At 38.0% G+C, this 25,621-nt stretch overlaps 1 protein-coding gene across 1 annotated transcript in view; it reads left to right on the plus strand.

Moving 5' to 3' along the window:
• The window catches only part of ANK2 (ankyrin 2), a gene marked incomplete at its 3' end in the record, with an annotated part of 166,806 nt that extends 141,591 nt beyond the window's left edge, over nucleotides 1-25,215 (plus strand). Inside the window, exons 39-48 of the mRNA XM_026076727.1 lie at nucleotides 1,950-1,971; nucleotides 6,217-11,982; nucleotides 13,400-13,474; nucleotides 15,814-15,945; nucleotides 16,468-16,614; nucleotides 17,833-18,118; nucleotides 20,695-20,989; nucleotides 22,719-22,811; nucleotides 23,293-23,376; nucleotides 25,048-25,215. Coding sequence (XP_025932512.1) covers nucleotides 1,950-1,971; nucleotides 6,217-11,982; nucleotides 13,400-13,474; nucleotides 15,814-15,945; nucleotides 16,468-16,614; nucleotides 17,833-18,118; nucleotides 20,695-20,989; nucleotides 22,719-22,811; nucleotides 23,293-23,376; nucleotides 25,048-25,215 — 7,068 coding nt within the window. The remainder of the gene's footprint in view (nucleotides 1-1,949; nucleotides 1,972-6,216; nucleotides 11,983-13,399; nucleotides 13,475-15,813; nucleotides 15,946-16,467; nucleotides 16,615-17,832; nucleotides 18,119-20,694; nucleotides 20,990-22,718; nucleotides 22,812-23,292; nucleotides 23,377-25,047) is intronic.
• Between the last annotated feature and the right edge of the window lie 406 nt (nucleotides 25,216-25,621).

Raw genomic sequence — 25,621 nt, forward strand, 5'->3', positions numbered from 1 at the left:
AGCACAGCCTGAATACTCTTCCTCTCCTGGGACTGGGATGGAGGCAGAGGAACAGACCTAAATGCAACAATTACATCCCGCAGCCACTTCCCCACTGTTGTGAGGAATCTGCAACCAGAAGCGTTCGCTCCTATTTCAGGGCTGAAAAATTTTCAGCTCCTAGATACTGTCAAGTGAAAACATCTTCAAAGTTTTTAATACATTCAAGCAGGAGCTGACCTTTCATGGAAAAATGTTATTAGCTGCGGATCTGGAACATTTTTTTAAAACTGGTATCTGTCTTCTGTCAGAAGATAGTTCCCATTATATGCATTAAGAAGATAACATTTCTTATCAGATGATCAATCAGCTTCATACTGAAAGCACAAAACTAATTCTTTCAGCCTCTGTAATGCTTGTTTCTGTATTTCCAGCCAAGTCCCCCAAAGTTGCTTTTAACAACACTGTGCTTTATACAAGCAAAGAATATTGGAAAAATCTTTTTTCAAACAGTTACAAACAACTCTTACATTTTTATATAAGAAAACAAAACATAAAAAACACAAGCATATTGGTGTTTAAAACACATTTGCATTTTTAATGAGTTTTCAGTTGGCTTCACTCATTCTATGTCAATAATATTAATTATTATGGTGACATAATACCAGATTGCTCTGGAGGAAATTAAGAGGAATTAAAGTAATCTAGGGATCCTGTGCATCAGAGCAATTCTTACGATCAATGTGAAGTCAAACAGGGACATTAAAATTGATCTCTAATACATCCTTAGCTGTGCAAAATTTAATAATATGAGCCTAAATGATTACCAGACATGTATGAACGTGCAAGTCTTGCCAATGACTTATTTTTACTCATTTTCACTTCAGGAATTAGTAACATTTTCTTTGAGATAATATATTGTGTTTATACAGAATACTTACTTACAAGCAAAAGTGGACTTTTTCAACACTAAGTAAAGATCATCTGTGGGGCTTTAGCAAGATTGCATGTTGTTTCAACAGTACTGCATAACTGACTTCCATTCCTCACAGTCATCCTACCACCACAAGTTTTGATATATGAAATTAAATATTCAGTGCTACTTTTAACTTTGCATGCTTTTGCATATCCAGATTTACATGTCTCTTGTGTTTGTGGACAAATGAGATTGTGCTAGCAGAACTGAAAAAAAGAGTCAAAATACATGGCAACTTCAAGAATTTGCTTCTTGAATTTTCATGGTCTGTTTGACATTGCTTTTTTGATCTTTTTTGGCAGAGACTATGTTCTCTTTTGAATAACAGTAAAATTACATGACTCCTTTAATCTATACTCAAGTACATGGTAAATGAAAAAGATGGCCTCTTAGGACCATCACAGCTGCCATTCAGTGGTATCGATGAATATTAGGAGAGTCAAATCCTAGCCCCAGTCCTCTGCCTTAGGCAATAGCGAGTCAACAGTCATTTCTGCACCTGCATTTGATCAGCACAGAAGTATAGAGGGGGAAAATGTAAACTGTGATCTCAGAATGAATGTGTGCAAAGAAACAGGGAATAAGTATACCGGTTGCCATACAGATGGGCATATGCCTTCAGATGACCATATTGGACTTTTTTGCTTTTGATGAGGAGAAATAAATTCAGAACAATGCAACAACATTCCCAGTAATGCAAAAATCTGTGGTCCTCTATACTGTCAGTACCATTTACAGAACATAGAGTGCAACATTTTGCATCTACTATTGATTATAACTGTAGCAAAGTAAGTGCTTTTTCATTATTAGAAATGCTAAATAAGTTAAGCCATGCTTGCCATTACCTTAAATACACTCTTGGTTCACTTAAGTCAGTGCATCTTTGTCTCTTGATGTATCTAGTGGATTTGACCCAACCTGTGTTACTTTAATAGTGACTTTATATATACAAACTCTATTGCATCTTTTTCATTTTTCGCTTTTTCTCTTGCAGGTTGATATGACTTCAGAAAAAAGTAAGATTTCTTTTGAAAATGTTATAATACAGTTTGTATGAAAGCTGGTTAAGAATAAAGATAARCATGAAAGAGAGCTAAGCTTTAACAGCTATTGCTAATAACATTAATACTTTAAAAATGTAATAGAAAACACTGTAATACCAAAGCAGCTATCCAGTTAAATACATTTTAATGTATAAATTAACAAGTAATACATTTTAAAACAGTTCATCTAAGCATTCACTTTCCTTTGACATCCCTAGTGATCCCGCTATTGCTACTTTGCTTGTATGAATACTCATCCCACCATTTTTTTGTCCATTTGTTGACACACATTGTTGCCTCATATTTGAGATAAATTACAGTATCATTTTTTAATGAAAGCAAAATTAATATTCCATTTTATTTCTTTAAATTTATGAAATACGAGCATGCAAAAAAGTGATACTGTCCAAAGTAATCAGGCTGTTGAATTCCCTTCCCCCACTTCCCCTGCCCCTTACTGTGGTGAAATATGACTGGATGTTAGGCTTGATGTAGCTACTCACTGTATATGCAGAATCAGGCAATTGTTAGAAAATGAGAGTGAGTGGTTCACAGTGCCAAAGATCATCTTTAATGAAGATGCAAGTCAAACAAATATCTGTTCAATCAATGCTGTTAGAGCATCTATAACAAGAGCTGTTTTCAAATGCAGTGATTTCTTTTCTTAAATCTGTTTAGGAAAATAATGACTTCTGTCTTGTTTCCTGTTTAAAAACAAGTGCAATTTCTTGCTTTTTTTCTACATTGCATTTTGAGGTTTATTTATTCCTGATGTACTACATACCAGTTATAAATGGAAGGACAATAGCACTAAGATCCTGAAGATCTAGTGGGTCACCATTCCCCTATAACCTCCTTTGTCTAAAGTAGAAATGCTTCAACTAAAGACAATAAAAGAGATGGGGTTGACAAATAGCTAATAACCTGCTGTGGATTAAGATTCACCATGATTAAAGACAGCATCACATTTTTGCTTAATTCATTATTATTTATACTAGGAGGACCAGTTTCATCAAGATAGAAAAGAAACACCRTAGTATAGCCAACAGAATGGAATTTCAGTTGTCCTGTGACTCATCTTGGCCAAGGGAGATGGGAGGTGAATTCAACAGAACAATAATCATACAGGTGAAAAAGGGCTTGAGTGCTGCCCATACCAAATAATTACTTACCCCATGCAGTGTATCAGCCCCAAGGAAGGTGGCTGCATGCAGGTTTGGTGACGTTGCTCAGTTGTGACTGTCACAGGCTTGTCTGAATTTGGCAGAGCACAAAGCTAGAACTTTTGATCATGCTTACACTAGGTGAGTGGAAATACAAATCAGATAGCAATTTAGTTTTGTAACTTCTCTCTTTGGCAACTTCTCTCTTTGGCTTAATGGAGAATTAGTTAATACAAGATAGAACAGCTGCAGCAGAAGAGTGAGAGAGAGACATTATTCCCAGGAATCCTTAAAAGTATAACTAACAAACATGAAAGAAACCAACAGGTGCCTGCTTAAAGATCACTGACTGAGGAGGCTCATATCTTGATATCCCAATTGCTAGAAAATATACTTACAACCAAGCAGCTTCTTTACAGACAGTGCACTTCTCTTAGGCTTCCACTAATGGTCTCCTTCAGTTTAACTAACTCTTAATTGCAAAGAGACAATGTACAAGTGATATAATTTTTGGCCCAGTAGTTGTACTATTCAGTAGTGACAAGGACTCATATGTGAATGTCTTTGCTTTGGGAATAATTTCTTACATAAAGGGAAATGTCTCCATGAGTCGACAAAGAAAACCTTACCCATGTCAAAATACTGCCAAATGCACCATGTTGAATAGAAGGTAAAGGTCTCAGCCAGAGCCAAGATTAGAATTGGTGTTCCTGAAAAGTGGCTTAGAGACATTACCACTTGGCCATAGAGTCAGTTCCTTCCTGGCCTGCTGAAGACTGAATAAATACAGGAAGATAGCTCTTATGAGAAGAATCCAAAAGAATGAGTGCAAGTGTGTGTGAGAAAGCAAACATGGCCCAGAATAGCTTAGTCGTTAGGGCACTTACTGGAGATAGGAGGTACTTAGTTTCCAGATCCACTGTGCTGAGTCAAAAAAAGTTTCCCATTGACAAAAGCAGCAAGTGATAAAATCAGAGAGTGAGCGAGCAACAAAACACCCAGAATGCTGTAACTGAGGGATTTTCTTAACATCTTCTGCTTGAGCTGTTCTACTTCATATAAAGAATTATTCTGAGAAACAAACATTTGCACTTTAGTTGTCAAAGTGAAATGAGACACAGAGCAGCTTCCAAGTCAGCCATACTATACTCACTGTCCTGGGCAGAATGAACAGTTTCTTCATACAAGCTAGAAACATTTCRGTGTAAGTATGAGGGAGACCAACCATGTGCTATCTAAAAGTCTGTAACTTGGGGGTAAGGGTACTAATATAGGATGTTAATAACTAAAATGTGTAACCTGAAAGGTCTCTCTCCTGCACTCTACCAAATGCATTTACGGCCAGCTATTGACCATGCCTGGCAGTCTTGGGTGTTCTCTGATAGTAATTTTACTACTATTGCCTCTTTCTGCTAACTAGCTAGGCCACAGAGAGCCTCAGGAAGCATTCTCACTACCAGCTTTACACCATTTGGGCAGTTTCTTCCCAGTGGAGCTTCTTTGCTTTGGGCTAATTAACTAACTCTGGCCAGCGAGACTGTGATCCATTTAAAATTTATGAAGATATATATTACAGTCTAAAATTCCTAGATAGAATTTCAGTATGCACTGGATACTTCACACTAAAAAGCAGAATCCTGAGCAATTGCCTTGTTTTTCAGCACAAAATCACCACTGGCAATATGGTTATAACTAATGCACAACAAAAACATTTAGCATTCTTTAACTACAAGCGAATAGTGAATGAAATGGATTTTTTTATTAGAAAGAAATACAGATAATTATTTATTGCCTAACCTCACCTTAGTAGTGTTACTACTTTGACTTTTAGACTGCAGTGCAAAAATGATGTACTATCTTAATTACGTATGATTACTAAGCATTGCATTCTGTTCGTAACTTTCTTCAGTCCTCCAAGACTTCATTTCATTGGGCATAAGTTTTCTAATAGTCCTTTCTGAAATTAAATATTTCCAGTAGGCAGTTATGTCATAACAGGACCTGCCAACATCCCTTTTACTGTATAKTGATTGCAGAGATTAGACAAATATTTCACCACAGTCTGTTTTGCAAGATTTTCATGTATCTTTAATTTAGAAGATTAATTTTTACAGCTAGTGCTTTTTAAGTGAAGCTACACACCCAGCAGTGTTTGCAACATCTTTGCTTTGCATGGAAATAACTTGCCTTACATAAATTGTATGTATGTGTCTAGTGTGAATGTCTCTGATTTTTGGTTGCCATACATTACATTTTTTAAACTTTGAAATCACCTCTAAGTTATTCACAGTTTTTTCTTATTATCTCTCTTTTTCTTCTTCGTCTTTTCTTTCCTCAGTCAATTCATTATCTGTCAATGAGGATGTTCCAAGGAAAGGACCATGCCTCTTAAAACAAAAGAATGTTTGTTTCATTGTTTAGGTGTGAAATCCCCTTAGATGAAATGCCGGTTTGCAGCTGATTCAGATCTCTATATATTTGAACATATTTTAGATTATTGCGGAATTACAACTTTTTATTTTGGTCATTAAGAAACAAAATGTTAACTCAGTGTTATTCTGACAGTTTGCTAACACTGGCTTTCTCTTAGAGGAAATCGACTTTCAATCAGTTCTAATGCTTTTCCCCCTTTTTTCTTGTTTATTTTTATTTAAACATTGATCTGTAACATCTGAACAATCTTGAGATGCCTATCTTTGTGTAACTTCACTGTGTTTCTTCTGTTTTTAATTTTAATTTTTGTTGTTGTTGTTTTGTTTTGTTTTTTAATGGTGTCTTGATTTGGTTTGTTACAGCTTCGATAATGTATGTGTGGTTGTGCTATATTGATAAAGTTAAGCAAGTTATTTCCTGCCGTTTTCGTTTTCAGTTTTTTTTTCCTGTTAGCTTTGCTTTGCTCTTGTACCCTCAGATCTTGTGGATCCACCATTCCTGGCCCATTTTGTTGACCTTCCCACCACTGCAACCAAAGACTTTCATTTTCAGTCCTGATTACATTTTCCAATCTCTATTTTGATTTCCATTTTACTTTCAATGTTTTTCATTCGCATCAAAGATGACGAGACTGAATCTACAGAAACATCTATCCTGAAAAGCCATCTGGTTAATGAAGTCCCTGTACTAGCCAGTCCAGATCTGTTGTCTGAAGTTTCTGAGATGAAACAAGATTTGATCAAAATGACTGCCATCTTGACAACTGACCCTTCTGATAAATCAGGCTCCATTAAGGTGAAAGATCTTGGAAAACCCACTGAAGAAGAGCCAGGAGAACCTTTTGAAATAGTTGAAAGGGTGAAAGAAGACTTAGAAAAAGTAAATGAAATTCTGAGAGGTGGATCCTATACCAGAGAAGAACATGTTTTGCAGAAGTCCCTTTCCAGACAAGAATTTGTAGAAGAATGGGTCATTGTCAGTGATGAAGAAATTGAAGAGGCCAGAAGAAATGCTCCTTTAGAAGTCATTGAACCTACCAGCGTAGAAGTCAGGATAGACAAAGGGACAACAGAAATGAAGACAGACATGACAGGAATGGTAGATTACCTTGCAGAGGATTTAAAAACATATGTTTCTCTTCATGAGGTACAGCCACCAGCCTTACAAGAAGACTTAGTAGAAGAGAGATTTGAAGCTGTAGTAATAAGCAGGGATTCTGAAAAAGAAGGACAAGAATCTCCAAAAACTGAAACACTAAGTCCACAGGAGCAACAGAAGCCAGCCTTAGAAATTAAAAAACCTGTTAGGAGGAAATTAAGAGACAAGCAAAAGCAAAAGGAAGGCAAGGTGCACAGCAGTGAAGAACAACCAGGACTAACAAAGTTCAGTTCAGATGAGTCACTTGATGAGGAACCTGGCTTAACACCAACTGCTGCTCCTGAGGCTAGTGCTGTATCCCCGGTCATAGAGGAAACTCCTATTGGCTCAATAAAAGATAAAGTTAAAGCTCTTCAGAAAAGAGTGGAAGATGAACAAAAAGTACGTTCAAAACTACCTGTCAGAATTCAAACAAGAGAAGGCACTGCTGAAAAGGCTTCTAGAAGACCAGGACAAGTTAAAAAACCAGTAGCACACAAAGCACAACCACCTGTTTCACCTTCTTCTAAGACAGAAAGACTTGAAGAGACCATGTCAGTTCGTGAACTGATGAAAGCCTTCCAATCAGGTCAAGATCCATCCAAGAATATATCTGGACTGTTTGAGCACAAATCTGTCAAACAAAAGCAACAGCTCCCTGAGAAGGAACCAACACGGAGAAAAACAATTTCTTCACAGAGTGAAACGAGGCGAGTATTAAGCCACAAGACAGACAAACAGAAAGAGAAACAAAGTGGGATACTAAAAGCAGAGAAAGAGTCACAATCAAAAAAAGGAAGAATGCAAACTTCTACTGCTAACACTGACAAGCAAACTGTAGGTAAAGAGCAGGTAAAAGAGCAGAGCTGTAAAATAACTGAACCTGTCTCTCCAGTATTTGATGATGAAAGTTGCAAAGATACAGCACTTGTGAAGGGCAGGGTTTCTGATGACCAGGGAGATGCTGACTTCCAGATCAGCCCTGACAGGAAAACCTCAACAGACTTTTCTGATGTCATTAAAGAAGAGCTTGAGGATAATGACAAATATCAACAGTTCCGACACCTTTCAATCACAGAGGAGGGAGAGCTTCACTTAGAGCAAGTACTGACCAGTCCATTCAATGTTGCTTTTCCAACAGAGTATGTGAAAGATGGATTCCTTCCTGCTCTTTCTCTGCAAAGTGCTGCTTTTGATGGGAGCTCAGAGAGCCTTAAACATGAAGGTGTTGCAGATTCTCCAGGTAGCCTGCTTGATGGAACCCCTCAGATCAGCTCTGAGGAAAGTTATAAGCATGAGGGTCTGGCAGAGACTCCAGAAACGAGCCCTGAAAGCCTTTCCTTCTCACCAAAGAAAACTGATGGGCAAACTGAAGAAGCTAAAGGAGCAGCTAGAGCACACACAACAGCAGAAACAAGTTCTCTGAAGGAACTCTCTCCAAAGGAAGATGAAAAAGGTATTACTGAAAAACAGCTAGATGCTGTTACTGAGACTAGTAAGTCTCATTCTGACCATGTATCAGAAGAGCTTGTACCTACAGCCTCTGAAGAAGAGGCTGATAAACTTAAAGAAAGTAGCTCAGCTTCCATTATGAAAGATATTAGCAGGGATAAAGAATCCAGAACCACTGCACATTTAACTAAGTCTTCAGAAACACATGACACTGCTTTAGAGAAAGAAAAAGATATAACCTGTGAACGCCGTGTTGTTGTTAGAAGTCCCCAAAAATTGGAACTTTCACTTGCTAGCCATGATAGTGAAAGCTTTAGCCCAGTTGCAGATGACTCTTTGGCTATAAGTCATAAAGACTCACTGGAAGCAAGCCCAGTGCTAGAAGATAACTCATCACATAAAACGCCTGATTCTTTGGAGCCCAGTCCTATGAAAGAGTCTCCCTGCCGCGATTCTCTTGAAAGTAGCCCCGTAGAACAAAAAGTGAAAGCTGGTATTTTGGGGCAGGGTCCTCTTCAGTCTGTTCTTAGCAAAGCAGAAACCTGCCCAGAGCTGGCATCGGTTCGTTCTCGGATTCTCCGTGACCCTGAGGGAAGTGCTGATGATGACAGTCTAGAGCAAACATCCCTCATGGAGAGTTCAGGGAAAAGTCCTCTTTCACCTGAAACTCCTAGTTCTGAAGAAATTAGCTATGAAATCACACCTAAAACAGCAGATTCTCAGGCATTGGCAAACATACCAAAGTCAGCCATGATTCCTGAAGTCAGTGAAGAACCAGAGGATGATTCAGAAAGTGAGCCAAAGAAAAGATTCACCCCAGAAGAGGAGATGTTTAAAATGGTGACCAAAATCAAAATGTTTGATGAACTAGAACAAGAAGCAAAGCAGAAGAGAGATTACAAAAAGGATTGTAAGCAAGATGAATCTTCTGTAGGTGCTGATTCGGAAGCTGCATGTGAAGTTGAAGAATCAGAGTCAACAGCTGCAGAGAAAAAAGAAATACCTACAGTGGTGATGTCTGCAGGTGAATCTAGAAAAAGTTCTTCCTCTTCAGCCAGTGAGCCAGAATTGACTCAGCTAAAAAAAGAAGCTGACTCAGGCCTCTTAATGGAGCCTGTGGTCCGAGTGCAGCCACCTTCACCATTACCATCCAGTATTGATTCCAGTTCTAGCCCTGAAGAAGCGGGTTTTCAACCCATTGATTCAAAACAATGTTCTTCRAGGATAGGTCAGGTTAAAGCAGAACAGGATAAGCCAGTAGGAGATGACAAAGAGGGGCTTCTCCTTGGGGGCAGCTGTAAGGCTTCCACAAGAGAATCAGGCACTTGTCATTCTGATGGCTGTATATCAGCAGAAGCTGATGAATCAAAATGCGATAGTACAGATGACAAAGAGACAGTTAGTCCCAATGCCCCAGTCACACAAATTGAGGGCACTTTGTGTCATTCCATTGGTGACAGTTCTCAAAAAGAAGTTCATGTTGAGTCTTCACTAACACTACAGCAATATGATACTACTGAAAAAGATGTCAAAACCACTGGATTGTTAAAACACACAGACCTCATGGATACAGGGTCTGTGTCGGAGGAAGTAGATGATGGTTCTTGTGGACACAGTACCACTGAGTACTCTGTACCACAAGATGGCAAACTGACTGAAGATGATACCACTGACCATGCTGCTTTGGGAAGTGATTTGGGAAAAGCTGATACAGGTTTTGAAACATCTCAAAGAGATACTCATACTGAGGAACCCTTAACAGAGTATTCATCCCTTGCCACTAAAACAGTGGAAATTGAAAGTTGCGTAGTAGATGCTGCTGAAAGTAGTGCTTCTCATTTAATAAGCCCTTATGAAAATGTCTCTTCTGAACATTTTTTTACTGCCTCTGAAAATCAGGTAGGATGTGATAGAAGTCTGCAATCCAGGGAAGACTATTCTACTGAAAGAGGAAAAGATCRCACTGGTGAAGYTTTGCTCAGCAGAGACACAGGCAGTGAAAGTCAGTCTTCAGAGGAAGTATGTATGGAAATAGAGGCAAAACAAGAGGATGTATTTCAGAAAATATCACTAGGGTCTTCAGCATCAGGTTCCACAAAATTAGCTGAATCCTCCCATGAGGATATAAGAACTGAAGCAGAGAAATTGATCAGTCAAGTTGTCATCACCAAAACTGATGTGGATTCTGACATGTGGAGTGAAATACGTGAAGATGATGAAGCCTTTGAGGCTCGGGTGAAAGAGGAGGAACAAAAGATATTTGGGTTGATGGTAGATGGGCGATCGCAAGGCACAACACCTGATACCACACCGGCCAGAACACCCACAGAAGAAGGGACACCAATTAGTGAACAAAATCCTTTTCTTTTTCAGGAAGGAAAGCTGTTTGAAATGACTCGAAGTGGAGCCATTGACATGACCAAAAGGAACTATCCGGATGAAAGCTTTCACTTCTTCCAAATGGGGGAGCAGCCTCAGGAAGAAGTTTCTTTATCTGAAGAAATGAAAGAAGCAGCAGAGGTGGAATCTTCTAAGCTGGAGAGTTCTCCAGATCCATTTTCACCTTCAGAATTAGAGGACTCAGGTATACAAGAAAAAGATGCACTAGAACATTCACCCCCAGCATCTGAGTCCAGTGATAAGTCAGAAGAAATGACCAGTGTAGGTGTCAGCACAGGCACCACAAAAGCAGAGCTTAAATCCAGAATTCCGATTAAAATGGGTATTTCAGCTTCAAAATCACCAAAGAAAGAGAMTGCTGCCTCTGAAGCTGAGCCCCTCTCCAGAATGGAGACTGATAAGATTGATAGCAGTCAGGTGCCTTGCCCTACCTCTCCTGAGCAGTCTGTAGTAGAAGATGAGCTAGATTTTTCCAAAGTCACTAGATTTGTTTGTTCTGAGCAGGTTGATGAGTCCCCTGACTCTTCACCAGAGGAACAGAGATCTGTGATTGAAATCCCTACTGCTCTTATGGAGAGAGTGCCTTCTTGTGAAAGCAAATCCAAAATTCCTGTAAGAACAGCTGCTGCTGCTGCATCACAATCATTGCAACAATCAGAAAATGAGAGCCTTCCCACAGATGGCTTCTTAGACAGTCTGCAGTGTGAAGCAAAGGATGACCAAGCAAAACCAAAGTCTAAAATTCCTGTCAAAGCAGCTTTCCAAAGAGCTGAACAACAATATACATACACAGACACTTCTGTCCGCAAGCTAGAGTCACCCAAAGCTCTTGACATGACAAGCAAACTACCTATGAAACAGGATAACCGAAGTAAATCCGAGTCTGATGCGAGTATTCCCATGGACCCAAAGACTAAGCGTTCAATAAAAGCTAGGAGTTATGCAGAGGCAGAAGCAGAGACCAGGGAGAGGGAGAGAGATATGAAGCTTGAGCTAGATTCAGATGAGGCAACAACAGCAAGACCCAAGGTATTTTCATCACGGTTGCCAGTTAAAAGCAGGAGCACTACAGCTTCCCACAGTGCTTCTAGTCCCACAAAAGAAAGTAAGGAACATTTTTTTGACCTTTACAAAAACTCCATAGAATTCTTTGAAGAAATTAGTGACGAAGCTTCTAAGTTAGTGGAAAGACTCACGCAGTCAGAGAGAGAACAAGAATTAGTCTCAGATGATGAAAGCAGTAGTGCCCTAGAAGTTTCAGTTATTGAAAATGTGCCATCCAGTGAGACTCAGCAGTCAGTTCCTGAAGACATCTTTGACACCAGACCCATTTGGGATGAGTCTGTAGAGACTCAGATTGAACGTATCCCTGATGAAAATGTCCATGACCATGCTGAAGGTATTTGCCAACGACTGGGATTCCCTGTGCGACGCATGTCATGAATTAAATTTTTTGTTTTTTTGTTTTTGTTTGGGATGTGTGTGTGCGTGTGTGTAGGTATGTTCGTATACACGTGTAATGTGTGTGTCATTTTCTTTAAGCTTTTTGTGGTTGGTTGTGTATTTTTTTCCCTGTGAACGGTTTGGTTTTTTTTGTGTCTGTATTTTTCTTGTCTATGAAACAATCTCAAGATTGCAAACCATGAATGCTTATGGGAAGTGTTAGCTTAATAAACAAAAAACACTTCTAAAAAATATGTATTATTTTATCATTTAACTGATGCTTCAGGCTATGCACATTTTGACTTCTGGTTTTCCCTGGCCCTATTAATTTTGACCTATTAATTTTTACTAATAATAAGTATTTTGTCATTGATTGATTGAAACTGGGACAGGCAAATCTATTTTCTTTTGAGCTTTGATACAAAGAAATTACAGAAGTTTTAAACAATTAAGTTCTTGTTCCTTTTTTTACCATCTGCTTCTCAAGAAAATTCTCTATCACCAATAACTTAATATACTACAAGTTGTTTGGTGTTTTGGTTGGTTTTCTCCTCACCTACTTGTATACTGCTACTGAATAGCCACCACAGAAATCCAGTAGCTAATATGAAACATGCCTATATCATTAACCCTAACCAACTTCGGGGAATTTTTTGCAATCCATGTGTACATTCAGGGAAAATCAAAGCTCAAATTCTGCTGTTCTCAAAGTAGCTTTAAGGGATGGGAGGAACAGTCAGTCTCACTGTTAAATGAAGTGAAGACTGTCAGACGACCATCTGATATTTCCTTGCCTTCGTTGTAAGTATCTTGTATCACTCCCCAGGTGAAAGATTCAAAGACATTTAAAATAATAAAATCTGAAATACAAACCATTATATGAAATGCCTTATGGAGTGTTTGAACAAAATTTTCCCTACTATAGAAAGAACATAATGAGAAGAACCAGTCAAAATGAATTTTTCAACCCTGGCTTTGACTAAGGAGGCATGGAAAATTATGGCTCTTGACTTTGTAGAAGCCTTCCACTTAATGTTATGATGAAGCTTTAGAATAAAATTCATGGCCAAAATAGGCACAGCAAGCACTTGCATCTTTGTGTAGATGATTACATGAAAGCCCGATTTTCAAATGGAAAATGTAGATAGTTCTGTGCTTTTGAAAAATCAAGCAGGGTTTTTTTGGTGTTGTTTTTTGTTTTTAACCTGAAGATCTACAACCCTCACTTTAAGTACCCAGTTATAATAACTTGTCCACATAAGGTAAATTAGAGCAGTTAGAAAAAGAGCACTTTCCTTTCTCAGGCTTCGTCACCTGCGTAATTTCTTGTTAACTTGTTAAGGCAACTTGTGGCTATTCTCTTTGACTTTTAGATCAACAGGATGATCAGGAAAGGACAGAGGAAAGATTGGCCCACATTGCTGATCATCTTGGATTCAGCTGGACAGGTAAAATGCATGTCATTACTCTGCAAAGAAACAAGAGGGAGCATTCCTTGATGTTTTCATGTTGCCTTCAGATGACTTATTATCTGAGGAAGGTTTATAGAAATATTTCAGTAGCTTTTAGGAACTATATCGTCTTCAGGCTACTAAGATTTCTCTAGCCTGTTAAGTAAGAACAGGAAGAGATTCTGCACCTGCTTTGTCATCACCAGAGGGAAAACTACTAGGATGAGAGTAACAAAGAGCTGGCATATGTTACCTACTCTTTCTTGCAAAGTGCAACAATCCTGGGTGGAAGATAGAGGAATACATGAAAAAATGTCAGCTGTGCTCTGGAAATCCTGATCTGGAAGGCCACTATAAGGATAGATGAGATCAGCTCCTTTTCTACAGAACTCGGTGGAGGGAAAAGGGATGAAAAGGGCCATATTTGTACCAGTCACTTTAATATTGTAGATTTGATATATCCAAGGCAGTCAACATTATTGGGGACAAGTATGAAATGCAGATCTCTATCATTGAAAAGCAGCCAAAAAGTGCTTACAAAGAAAATGAGCTGTGCAGAAATCTCTGCACTGGTTTAAACTCTTCAATCCAACAAAAAAAAATCATGCCAAAAAAAAGTTTAAATTAAGTCTGCACCTTTTTGTATTCAGTTCACTATTTCTGGAGTATTTTTCCTGATACWGTGTACCATATAACCTTAGCCTTCTCGTGTCTCTAGCAGTTTACCTATGAATTTAGGGAACAATCTTCAGCTATTTTCAATCACAGTCCCTATGTAAAAATTACAAGCAAATCTTATTTTGTAGCCCTAGAGCCAGTAGGAGGCTCCTGAAAATAAGCAGGGTTAAAGAAGTTGTTGTATACCGGAGAAAAATGTAAAGTCCCTGATAATGAAGACTGGCTTCTATACTGTTTTTATAAGCATCTTCAGTGTATATGCAAAACATAACTGACATTTTTATTTACATTACTCACCCCTTCCTTTTTTGTCCTCTACTTCCATAGAGAAGACTGGAAGCATATGTCACTCATTCCAGCATAAATTCTTTTGAAATCAGTAGGACTTGGACCTATGCATATAACAGATAGCAATTAGAGCTGGGCAAAGGCAGGAATCTGCTGAAAGTTTGTGTCTGTATGTATGTGTGTGTGTGTGTGTAAATAAAAAGTTTTGAAAATCAAACCAGAAGACATGGATGCTCATAAACATAGACATTAATTACAGTTTTACTATTAATGTTTCCTAGTATTCTAGAGACAGTAGAGTAATAAACATCTGCATAAATATTGCCATCTTGTATAAAGATCAGTGTGTGAAATTTTGCTTTGGGAGGTAAAATCGAGGTCGCCTTTTGTTCAAACTTCCTTTCATTACCTAAGGTTCAAATTAATATATGGTTACTGTATATTTGTTCAAGTTTATAGTTGTGCTAGTGTACAAAACAGCTTGGAAATAAAGCTATCTGGGACGTGGGGTTTAGGGCCTTCCTGCTTGTTAAAACATGGGACCCTCCAACATCAAGACCTTGCCACTATAATGAAAATGAGAAGAGAGTAAAGTATGAATTCTTCCTTATGAGAGAAGTAGAAATCTGGAGGCCAGGAATAGCAGTTTGAATCTACAGTTTCTCCATGGCTCTGACTCATCTGATGACCTGTTTCAGCAGTCACATCTTAGTGTGATGGCAGCAGGAAGCTGCTCCTGATTCTGGATATAATAAAGGGATTATAGATAAGTAAAGCCATTTTTCTTTTCTGGGCTATGGTCTGAGCTTATGCTACATCAGAAAGACATCAGTTATTCTTAGTTCACATTTTTGGTTTTCAATTGTAATTCTTAGACATTCCTTTTAATGAAACTAGTCCAGGGGAGTAATATAATTGTGCTTTAATCTAACTTTACAATATGCCATTATTTAAATTTAATTCTTTCACTAGATTTTGAACAAAGTTTCTGAAATAATCAACATTTCAGGGGATGGAGTTTGGTGAACTTGGTGTTCTGTAGCTAGAAATGTTTTTATCTGCTCATTTATTATTCCTGCCACTGCTTTCTATTTGATAGCTTGTTACTGCTAAATTTTGGCAGTAGTGTTGTCCCTTGGTACACATAAAAGCTCACACAGATCCATCACTTCTAGGCATAACACAGTTCTCTCTTGAACATGTTGTTTAACAGTGTCTCCAAATACAGCACAAGGTACATAGGAACAAAGAAAATTTGATTTCAGAAGAAGTTTGTTTTCTACTTTGCTGCTGCCAGCCATTAAAATAGATGTAAGGAAGAAAACCCAAAACAAAACAGATGTCTTCACAGAAATGAAACTCTTTTTCAGAGTTGGCAAGAGAGCTGGATTTCACAGAAGAACAAATTCACCAGATCCGAATTGAAAATCCTAATTCACTTCAAGACCAGAGCCATGCACTCCTGAAATATTGGCTTGAAAGGGATGGGAAACATGCAACAGGTTTGTTTCCAGTAATAGTACATCTGCAGTGCCTCCAGCTTGCCAGCTGAGGTGACAGATATGTGTTACAGTCACAAAAAGAAAGCATGGGTAAAATTTAGACAACAGAAAGAAGGACCATAGATGTGCTTAATGTTTTTTAGGCTTGTCTTATAACATGGCATATCAGAAGATTCTGTTAGAAAAAATTGTTTAGTCTTGCTCATTTGAAGGGAAAAGGGAAAGCATCTTACAGCAAAGTAAGAGTGGAAAAAACTGAGGCCTCTTTTTCCTAAAGGAAAAAAAAAAATTGGGGGGAATTAAACCAAATTTCTAGAGGGAGGTGGAAAAAAGATGGTAATTCTTATATGCAGTCCTCAGGTAATTTTGAAATTTACATAGTAATGCTTCTAAATGCATTTGTATTTTATATGTGATATTATATTGCTGAGTATCCAATATATTTCCTTGATGTGGAAAATAGAAGGAAGAGAGCATGTGAAATTCTGAACTCAGCTACATGGTGTCTTTCTAATGCCACAGATACAAATCTTACCCAGTGTCTTACAAAAATCAACCGAATGGATATCGTTCATCTAATGGAGACCAGTGGCATAGACTCCATGCAGGTCCACGGCACTCGCACGTATGCAGAAATTGAACAGACAATAGGACTGGATCATAGCGAAGGTAAACATCTCCTGACACAGCCACACACTGCCCAAGTTGTCTCATCTGACCACCAGATCACCACAACATCTGAAATGTTTGACTAGGATAATCTGGTAACTCTTATGACTGATTTTRATTTTGAAAGCACAGATAAGAAGGATCAGTGCAAGTGTGACATTGCACAGGTCACCATTTCACCATGTGTAAGATATCTGCATTAGTCAATTCTTATAATGCAAATAAAGGAATGCTTTCAGAAATCACTGCAAATACTTATGCCCGGTTTATTTTTTGCTTATACAAATGCTTTCATAACAGTTAACAAGGTTGCATTATGATTTGATCAAAATTTGTAAAAAGATAGTTTCCAAAAACAACAACTATTCAGGGCTTCAGAAAAACCTTTGCATTCAAGTATCCATGATATCACTTGTAATTCTGCTATGTTGTTGTTGAATTTCTTAAATGTAAAAGTTCAGTRGACTAGCTCAATAATTGTACATTAAAGTAACACCTCCAAGTTATGTTAAATAGAATTCTCTTTATCTTATCTTACTTTTACACCCGTAACTGAATATTGAAATAGTAGCCCAGTAAGACATTAAATGGCAGCAAACTTCCCATCTTTCTTTAAGATGATTTAGGAATAGAAAGTCATGTTTGCTATAATTAGCATTCTAATAAAATAATTGATTAGTTTAAGAACATTAACCACCATAGCCTGCTCAAATTCAGAACAAATATTTACGTTTTTCCTCCAAGCTATTCTTCCAAGTTCAATACGTTCCCAGTGAACATGGGTAGTAAAGAAAAAGAAGAGCCCAAGCTTGTGATTTGTAGCCTGCTGAATAGAAATGTGCTTATCTAATGTTTTCTGCAGGATTAGAACCCATGCTTTAGGAATGTGTTTGTCTCTGAATCTGTAATGAAACCTTTTGTGATATGTATTTTTCCAGTTCCACAAAAGGAGAGTCTTACAATTTTCTTTGAAGCATATAAATTAGCTAGTCCTTGTATCTAGTCCTGTATGACAATTTCTTTGTCCGTACTTGTGTAGTTATTTTCTCTGTAAACAGCTACATAACAAAGGGGGGGGGAGTCACTAAAACCTACCTCCATAARAGAGAGAGGTAATTTTTTCCTTCAAGGATTTTGAATGTACATGGAGAATGAAGAGGACTTCCTGCATTCTAATAAAACTTGTAATGACACTTCTCATTTCTCTGTTTTTTAAAGGGTTTTCTGCATTGCAAGAAGAACTGTACAGTCCAAGGCATAAGAAAGAAGAAGAACATAGACTGTCTAAAGACGGTGACCCATCTGAACACCCTCCTATTGTCTCTGAGGAAGACGTTTCTGTCAGTTATTCTCCTTTTCAGGACAGTACTCCCAGGAGTGAAGCAGAAGTATCAATGGCTGAGCTCCTGAGACAAGCACATAAGGAACAAGTACAAGCTGAATTCTCAGGGAAACCCCAAAACGTGTCAGAAAAGCCATCTGCTGTTTCACAACATGAATATTGGTAAGTGTCAAAAGACCGGAATGAAACCTATGTGGAACAGATTATCCCTCCTCTGTGTAATGAGATGATTTTTTGCTTTTCTCTGAAGCATGTGGACTAGCTGTAGTTTAACTTTTTAATCTATATGGAGGATGCCTTCAGGATTGCAAGAGTTGGTCTGTTCTTCACTATGAACATAAAGCAATAATCTAATCTAGTATGTATGAAAGAGAAGAGGGATAATGTAGAATGATTTTTGCAAACTGTATATTTTCCATGCGTTAGGTGGTAAGTAAGTAATGTTAAACTTAATGGAATTAACACTAGAGGGTCCTTTTTTCAACTTCAGGATGGATTTCTGAATTGAGACAAGGATTTTCCAACTTAATGATTTCTTGTGAAACTCRTAACTGTGTATTGGCAACAACTAGATTTTTTAAAAACAAATTTCAGATGGCAAAAGAATAGAAACAGGATTCTATACAGACAAGACAAAAGTATTTAAAGTAACAGCAAATGATAAAATACAGTTTTAGAAGACTTGTACAGGGTAGCTTTGAATTCTGATTTGGGGCTGTTGGTGGGGCTGATTTCACTTGAGCTGATAAAGTGACAAAGATGATCATGTTTCTTTCTTCCCCTCATCCCTAATCATTGTCCACAATGACAGCTATAAGCCATGTAAATGCAGGTATCAAAGATTCCCTTCCAAAGAAGTGATTTTCCTGGGAATGATTAGCTTTGATTTTGAGATGCAGCCCAGAAAAGCCATAGTGCAATACAGAGTCCATCAAATGGGCCGGTGGGGATTCTTTTGATCAAGATGCACTTTACAAACAGGAGAGAGAGTGGGGGACAGAAACAAGCATCTAGGGGAGAGAGAGGACTTACGTAGCACTGATACACAAAAAATAGCTATCTATCTTTCTTAATGATTTGCATGAGAAAAATGAATGTTTTTGAGGAGTAGAGAATACATTTGTAATGATGTGTTTTGTAGCTTGAGAACTAGCACAGTTCTGTGCAGAAAACAAGCAAACTGGGTACAACAAAACAGTTGGGGTGCATTACAGATAGTAAACAAGTTATAGAAGACAACTCAACTGCACATACTGATAGCTGATAAAAGTGTTAATAAGTTCTTTATATATACTGTGCAGTCAGAGCAGAGATTCCTTGAAACTACTGTTATTCCAGGGACAAATGTTTTTGAGACAATATTGGCAATATTAAAGAATAGTAGCAATGACAGAGAAAATTACTGTACTTCATGTCTAGTTTGAAAGAAGACAGCTAATCCTAAATGGCTCAAAAAAACCCAGATACCAAGAGGAATTATATAATAATATATATAGCCCACTGAAAGTGGAAAAAAAGGCTGGATCAGTGATATTAAACTTATACTACAGTGAAATCTTTTCTTACTTTGGAACACAGTTGTTCTGGGGACAACAGCTGGGGGAGCACAACAACTTGTCAAAGCCCAACTTATACCAGAAAAAACACTTATCCATGCAAGTTATTCTGTAACTGTTACTTAAACTCCTATTATTAAAATTATTATTGAAATTTACTAATTACCCCAGTTAATTTTGAGGATGGGGGGAAACAAAAAACATATAGATGCCAGCATTTATATACATCTGAGAAGTTTTAGAAGTGAAAGATTTAATTTTTGCAAACATGCTATCTTTCAGTGCTGTAATTCCACCAGTTTTGATGTATTTGTGTTTTTGGGGTTTTTTTGCTGTTTTTTTTTTTTTTAATCAATATACATCAAAAGAGAAAAGTCAACCTCAAAAGAAAATTCTAGGTAGTGAAACACTTGATATTGTCCTTACACCAGTGTAAATCAGAAGTGACCGTTTCAAAGTGCTGCCATTAGGAAAATGGCAGATGAGTCAGACTTAGGTTGTCTGCTAAATCTCAATTAGATGAGAGTTAGAACTTGACTAAAGCCACTGTCATTCACCCATATGCAACTGAAAAATGTGTATGTACATATGTTTTAATATCTACATTACCTATATGCATACAATTACTTGGTAATATATGCAATAATACATTTCAATAGTTCATGACAGAAATTAAACCATAACAGTGTTCAGTGAAAACAACATTACAAATAAAGTAACATACTCTACTAAATTTCTCACTGTTTGGAAAGACTCCAGAATGTCCTACAGTTGATCTCTCATCACCTTCAGCTATTTAGCTTGTAATTAATGAGGAGATGTTGACAGTAGTTTGCTTCACATCCATCTGTAGTGATCCAGTCTCCTTCCCAAAAAGGCTAACAGGTATTCTGTAGATTTCTGAGGACACAAGTGACAGCCAAGCTCACATAAATTCTTTACAAAGACCAAATCTTGCAGAATCAGGTGCCATATTTGGATATGCATTTGGAGGTTTCCTTTAGGCAGGAAGATAGGAGGGGGTCCTAGCCAGATTGCTCTGTAGTAACTCCCAAAGAGTATCAGTTATTCGTAGACTTTGCTAAAAGGCATAACACCATTTAATCGGTGCACAGATGTTTCATTTACAGAAATCAAAAATGACTGCAATGTAGTTACTTTCCTTGAACTTGTAATTCACAGTGTCACAACTCCAGGAACAGAGCAGGCTACAGCACCAGTAACTGGAAAGGCAGCAGGTAGCGCAAGCAAAGAATCCAAACATGTCAGCAGGGCAAAGGAAGAGTGTGAAAAACTATACCCACAGCCCCAGTCATCTGCTCAGCGAGGCAACTCTCCAATTGTCCAAGAGCCTGACGACCCCCAGCTCCACCAGGATGACCTCTCRCCAAGGAGAACTAGTCTAGTGATAGTGGAGTCAACTGATGAACAGTCAGAAAAGTGTGGAAGCGGCTATGAAGAAGAATCTTTAGAAAAGGTAAATATCAACTTTGCCTCAAAGTAACTGACACAAAGAGCAAGTTTTCTGCCTGGCCCACTCTCTAAAATGGGATTATTTTTAATCAGCCTGATAAACTCCCATCTGCAACTGAGCCTTTTCTCCTTCACTTTGTGGTTATCAGGGCTAACATTTGTATGAAAGTTTAGAAAGCTGAAACAAACCCCAAATTCTAAAATGCAGACTGTAATTCTGCTTTTGCTACCCTTATTTGTCCTTTGGTCCATGTCAGTTATTTCCATGCGTGTGAGAGAGAATTAAATAGTGTAAATAACAGGTGCATGAAAAAAAAAAGTGAAAGCTGAAAAACAGATGTAATAAAAACCAAAGCAATAATGTCAAAAGCTTTGAAAAAAGGCAAGACTTACCCAGAGCAGCATGAGCTGAAAAATACTGTAAACTTAGTGAGACTGAAAAAAGGTAGCTGGATCTACTTTGGAGAAGACCAAGGATGGCCTGGAAGAAAAGAACTTGAGACAGGTGTAGATGTTGTATGCAAGCAGTAAAGAGAAAGGGAGGCGGAAGAAAAGGGCGGGGGGGGGAGGAAGGTGAGGTAGGTCATTTTGCTGTGTAAGACAAGGCAACCTTACTGCATAGATGGTGAGGGGAAGTAGTCGAAAGAGCAAATAAGACTTGAGAGCAACTATATGGCTTTCAGCTGGGAATTTAAAGCTACTTGGGAGGTAAAGTTTTAAGAAACAAAGGCAAAGAAAGCTGTTTAAAGTGGAAGAAAAGAAGAAGGCATAATTGGGCAGGAAATGAATTTTACCAGTGAAGTTAGAGCAGAGAAAGCACAGTTCTCCTTAAGCAGAAATGCATCCTGTTTTGACATTCAGCTAGAAGCAGAGATCTCCCTCTGGGATCTCAGAGAAAGGTAGAACATAAAGGTGTAGGATAACTCAGATGCTGAAAGACTGGCTGCAACAGGACTTCATATCTGAGGCGTTGGTTGCCTAGGAAAAAGACATCCTGGCTGCCTTCAGGGATAATTTGCTTCTTGCTACCTATAATTCTTCCATTGACTTTTTAAAAAAAAGAATAATTATTTTCCCACCTTACACTGATGTTTCCCAAGTAGTTCTTTTCAGCTTCTCTTTGCCTTCTGAACTGTTCGTTTAAATTTTGAATTCTTCCCTATGCAGGAGAGAACCTCAGAACCTATATTAATTTTTTTTGACCTATCCAGTGCCCAGACTGTTGATGTGTTCTCCTCTAGCTAAACTTGCTCAGCCCCACGGTCTATATGCTGCACTGTGCATTTCTCAGCATGGAGAATTAAAAAAGACTTTCATATAATTTCCTGTGCAATTAATACAGAAACCATATTCAGTACATATGAATTCTACATCTGGTGTTAGTAACACCTTCTAGTACATCTGCAGTCAGGTCATGCAGCATATTTCAGGCTTTGCTCTGGCAACCTCCACTAAAAACATCCTTTAGAGTTTGTACTGAAGATTCATCCTTCTCTTTTCAATATGCTAATGTTCAGTAATGTACAGTCAAGTGGCCACTGCTGTTCTTTCCCTCTGCATAAATGTTTCACAGATTAAAAGGTAAGAGGACAAAAGGTAAAAGGTCAAAATCCAAAAAGCAGAAATTTTTGGAAGAGAAGATGCTTTTAGATAAAAACAAGACAAAACCTGTAGTACTGCTAGTATCACATACAGCATCAGTAAACAGAGCACTGCTTCCATGCTTCCAATAGGAATTAGCAGAAGAATTAGGCAAGCTGGAGACCAGCTCAGATGAGGAAGAGATGGTAACTACCAGGGTCGTTCGCCGCCGGGTGATTATTCAGGTACCGAGTGCATAGAACTACTGCATGTGCCAGTGGTGATCATGCCCTGGTAACCTCTGTTGGACTGCTGCTGAGACACCCACTTGGCTGGTATTGCACCTGAAGCTGGAATGCTCCCAAATGATGCATGGCCATTAGATAAGCCATTTTAGTAACTTTTCTGGGGAGAAGACGATTATAGTAGAACTGCTAATCTTGCTCTGTATTCTATGAGACTCCTCAGTAGGAGGACAAAGACTTTTCAGCCCTATATATGGTCAACTAATACAGATCTGCCTGTAAGTTATGGCATAACTTTCCTTTGCTTTATACTTCTCTAATACATGCTAATACTTTTCTAAATATTTATCTACAGAACACATTTTTTCTATTACTTCTTTTTTTCATTCTTTAACCAATTAACCAATTTTAAAGTTGCTTATTTAAAGAAATTACTTACATTAAGTCACTGCTTAATAAAAGTTTGTTCTTTGTCATACAGGCTGATAGTATGCCTGAAATGCCACCAGAATCAGTCACAGAAGAGCAATATACAGATGAATATGGCCACACAGTGGTAAAGAAGGTATTGTCAGTTATGCCCCCTGCAACCTTCCTACTGTCCTATAAAAGGAAGGCTAAATAAATCCACATACATGCTTAATTTTCTTTTGAGAAGGGGCATGATTTTTTAAGAGCAGAGTATGAAAGGAAATAGAGTTTCTGTTAATGGGAGATTTCAAGATTTGAAAATTTATTTTGATTTGCAAGACCAGTCTTTTTTCAGTTTATAATTTACCCTGCCATTATTTGGCGAGTTTACCACTTTTTTTTCCCCTCAGAAATGCAGAGCTATGTAGAATTTTCATTGGATTTTTTAGTTTCATGTAAGAGCATGACTTTGCTCATATTAATGAAACTACTGGAGGGCTAGATCCACAAGGGTCACCTAAATTCAGATCCTCAAAATCACTACTCAGCTGTGACTGCACACATTCCTAAATTTCTGTATTAGTACATATGGTTCAGATTTTATAGAGCAGAGAATATAGAAATTAGTTACTCCTCTGATGGCCTCATAAAATAAGCATTTTCAGAGCATGCTTAGAAAACTGAATTCTGTACACCATGGAGGTGGAAGAGGGAGTCCTGTCCTCCTTGCTTTATTTGACATCTCGGTGCTTAGAGAATTGGCCTAGGGCTTGGTAGAGCTGAATTTTGCTGGTGGCAAATTCCAGCTTTTATCTCCCAGGAAAAATGTCACAGACCCTCAGCTGGATTGCACCTCTCTAGAAGCTGTTCCAATTCATATTAAAAGAAAATAAACAAATACCATCCCCACCTCCCCCCACCAAACAACAGCAAGTATTCCTGAGTACATTGTACAAGAGTGAGCACGAGTCTTTGACCTACTGGATGGAAAGGGAAATACCTCTGCCTCTGTGGCTGTTGGATACATGAGAAAGTCTGATTGCGCATCATAGCAAATAAGTTATTGGACAAAGGGGGAGGTAAATGTTTAATGTTATCTTGTCTAAAGCGACTGGGTAGCCATATAAGGAAGTAGAGAGTTTTAAGTCATGCAGAGGGGTACATTCTCATTATCCTAGAAAGATTTGTCTTATCTATCTTGAACCTTGTAATTCTCTTTGCTCCTCTTTGTTTGGCTTGCCAATGCCTAGAAAGCCCAGGCACCAGATTAGTCTCTTAAGCGGCTTGATTCCAGCTCACTAGTTAAGCAGTGGTTAGGAGTAGTCAGCACCATCAGTGTCAACAGTGTTATGTCCAAGTCCCTTTGTGAATCTAGTTTTAAGTACTTGATAGCCAAGCTGATAACCTCTCACTTTCAAGTCTTTTTAATTTGATGATCCTTTTGAAAATGTCAGTCCCAAAGCAGTTGTGTGGTTGTAAAGTGTGTTTTCTCTCTAAGGTAGTAAGCTTCTTTTCCTAATAATAACTACTGCTTTAAAGAGTAGTTTCAATATGTATAATATGCCCATTTGTGAAAGAAGTTATTAGGAGCTTTGCTGTATGGTAGCTTAAGTTGGGCCAATGCATCAGTGTGCAGCTTTACTATAGGTGTTTGTGAAAATGTATTAAAAGGCTGAAACACTGAAACCTATGTAGTTCCATACATTAAGGTCTGGGGAAAAAAAAAAAAAGCCCTTGGAGTAGAAAATACTATATGGAGAATAAGAAGGAATAATATGTTATTGTTAATTCTTTCAACACACAAAGCTCTATTTCATTCTTTCAGGTCACAAGAAAGATCATCCAGCGATACGTTTCTCCAGATGGAATAGAAAAAGAAGAAGTTATAATGCAAGGAACACCACAAGAGTTGCCTGTTAAAGTTGAAGAAGGAGATGGCTATTCCAAAGTTGTCAAACGGGTTGTGCTGAAGAGCGACAGTGAACAGTCTGAGGTTAGACGTTCCACTTCCCTTGTGAAAGAACAGAGCTTTCTGCTCTTGGCTGTTTCTTCCGAGTTTATGTTGTTGTTGTTGTTACACAATTCCTGTTGAAGTTCAAGACTTCAAGAAGTGTTTGGAAGAGGCATTGTGTTGCTGGCTGATCTTGTTAGAGGCCAAGCACTTTAACAGCATACTTAGTAACTACATCCTACTCATGCCAACAACATTTTTAATTATACTTGAAGAAAAAAAAAATTCCTTGCAGATGGAAAGGCCTCAGAAAAAAAGATGTAGAAAAAGGGAGGAGGGGAAAAAAGGCCGTTTTCTCTGAATAGGGAAGTCAGAAGACAGGTTCGAATTGAATGATTCATGAAAAGTATCAAATTCATAAAGAAAGCAGCTCTGTACTAATGTTATA

This window comes from Apteryx rowi, unplaced genomic scaffold (assembly GCF_003343035.1).
Source record: "Apteryx rowi isolate R43461 unplaced genomic scaffold, aptRow1 scaffold_438, whole genome shotgun sequence".
Taxonomy (NCBI): domain Eukaryota; kingdom Metazoa; phylum Chordata; class Aves; order Apterygiformes; family Apterygidae; genus Apteryx; species Apteryx rowi.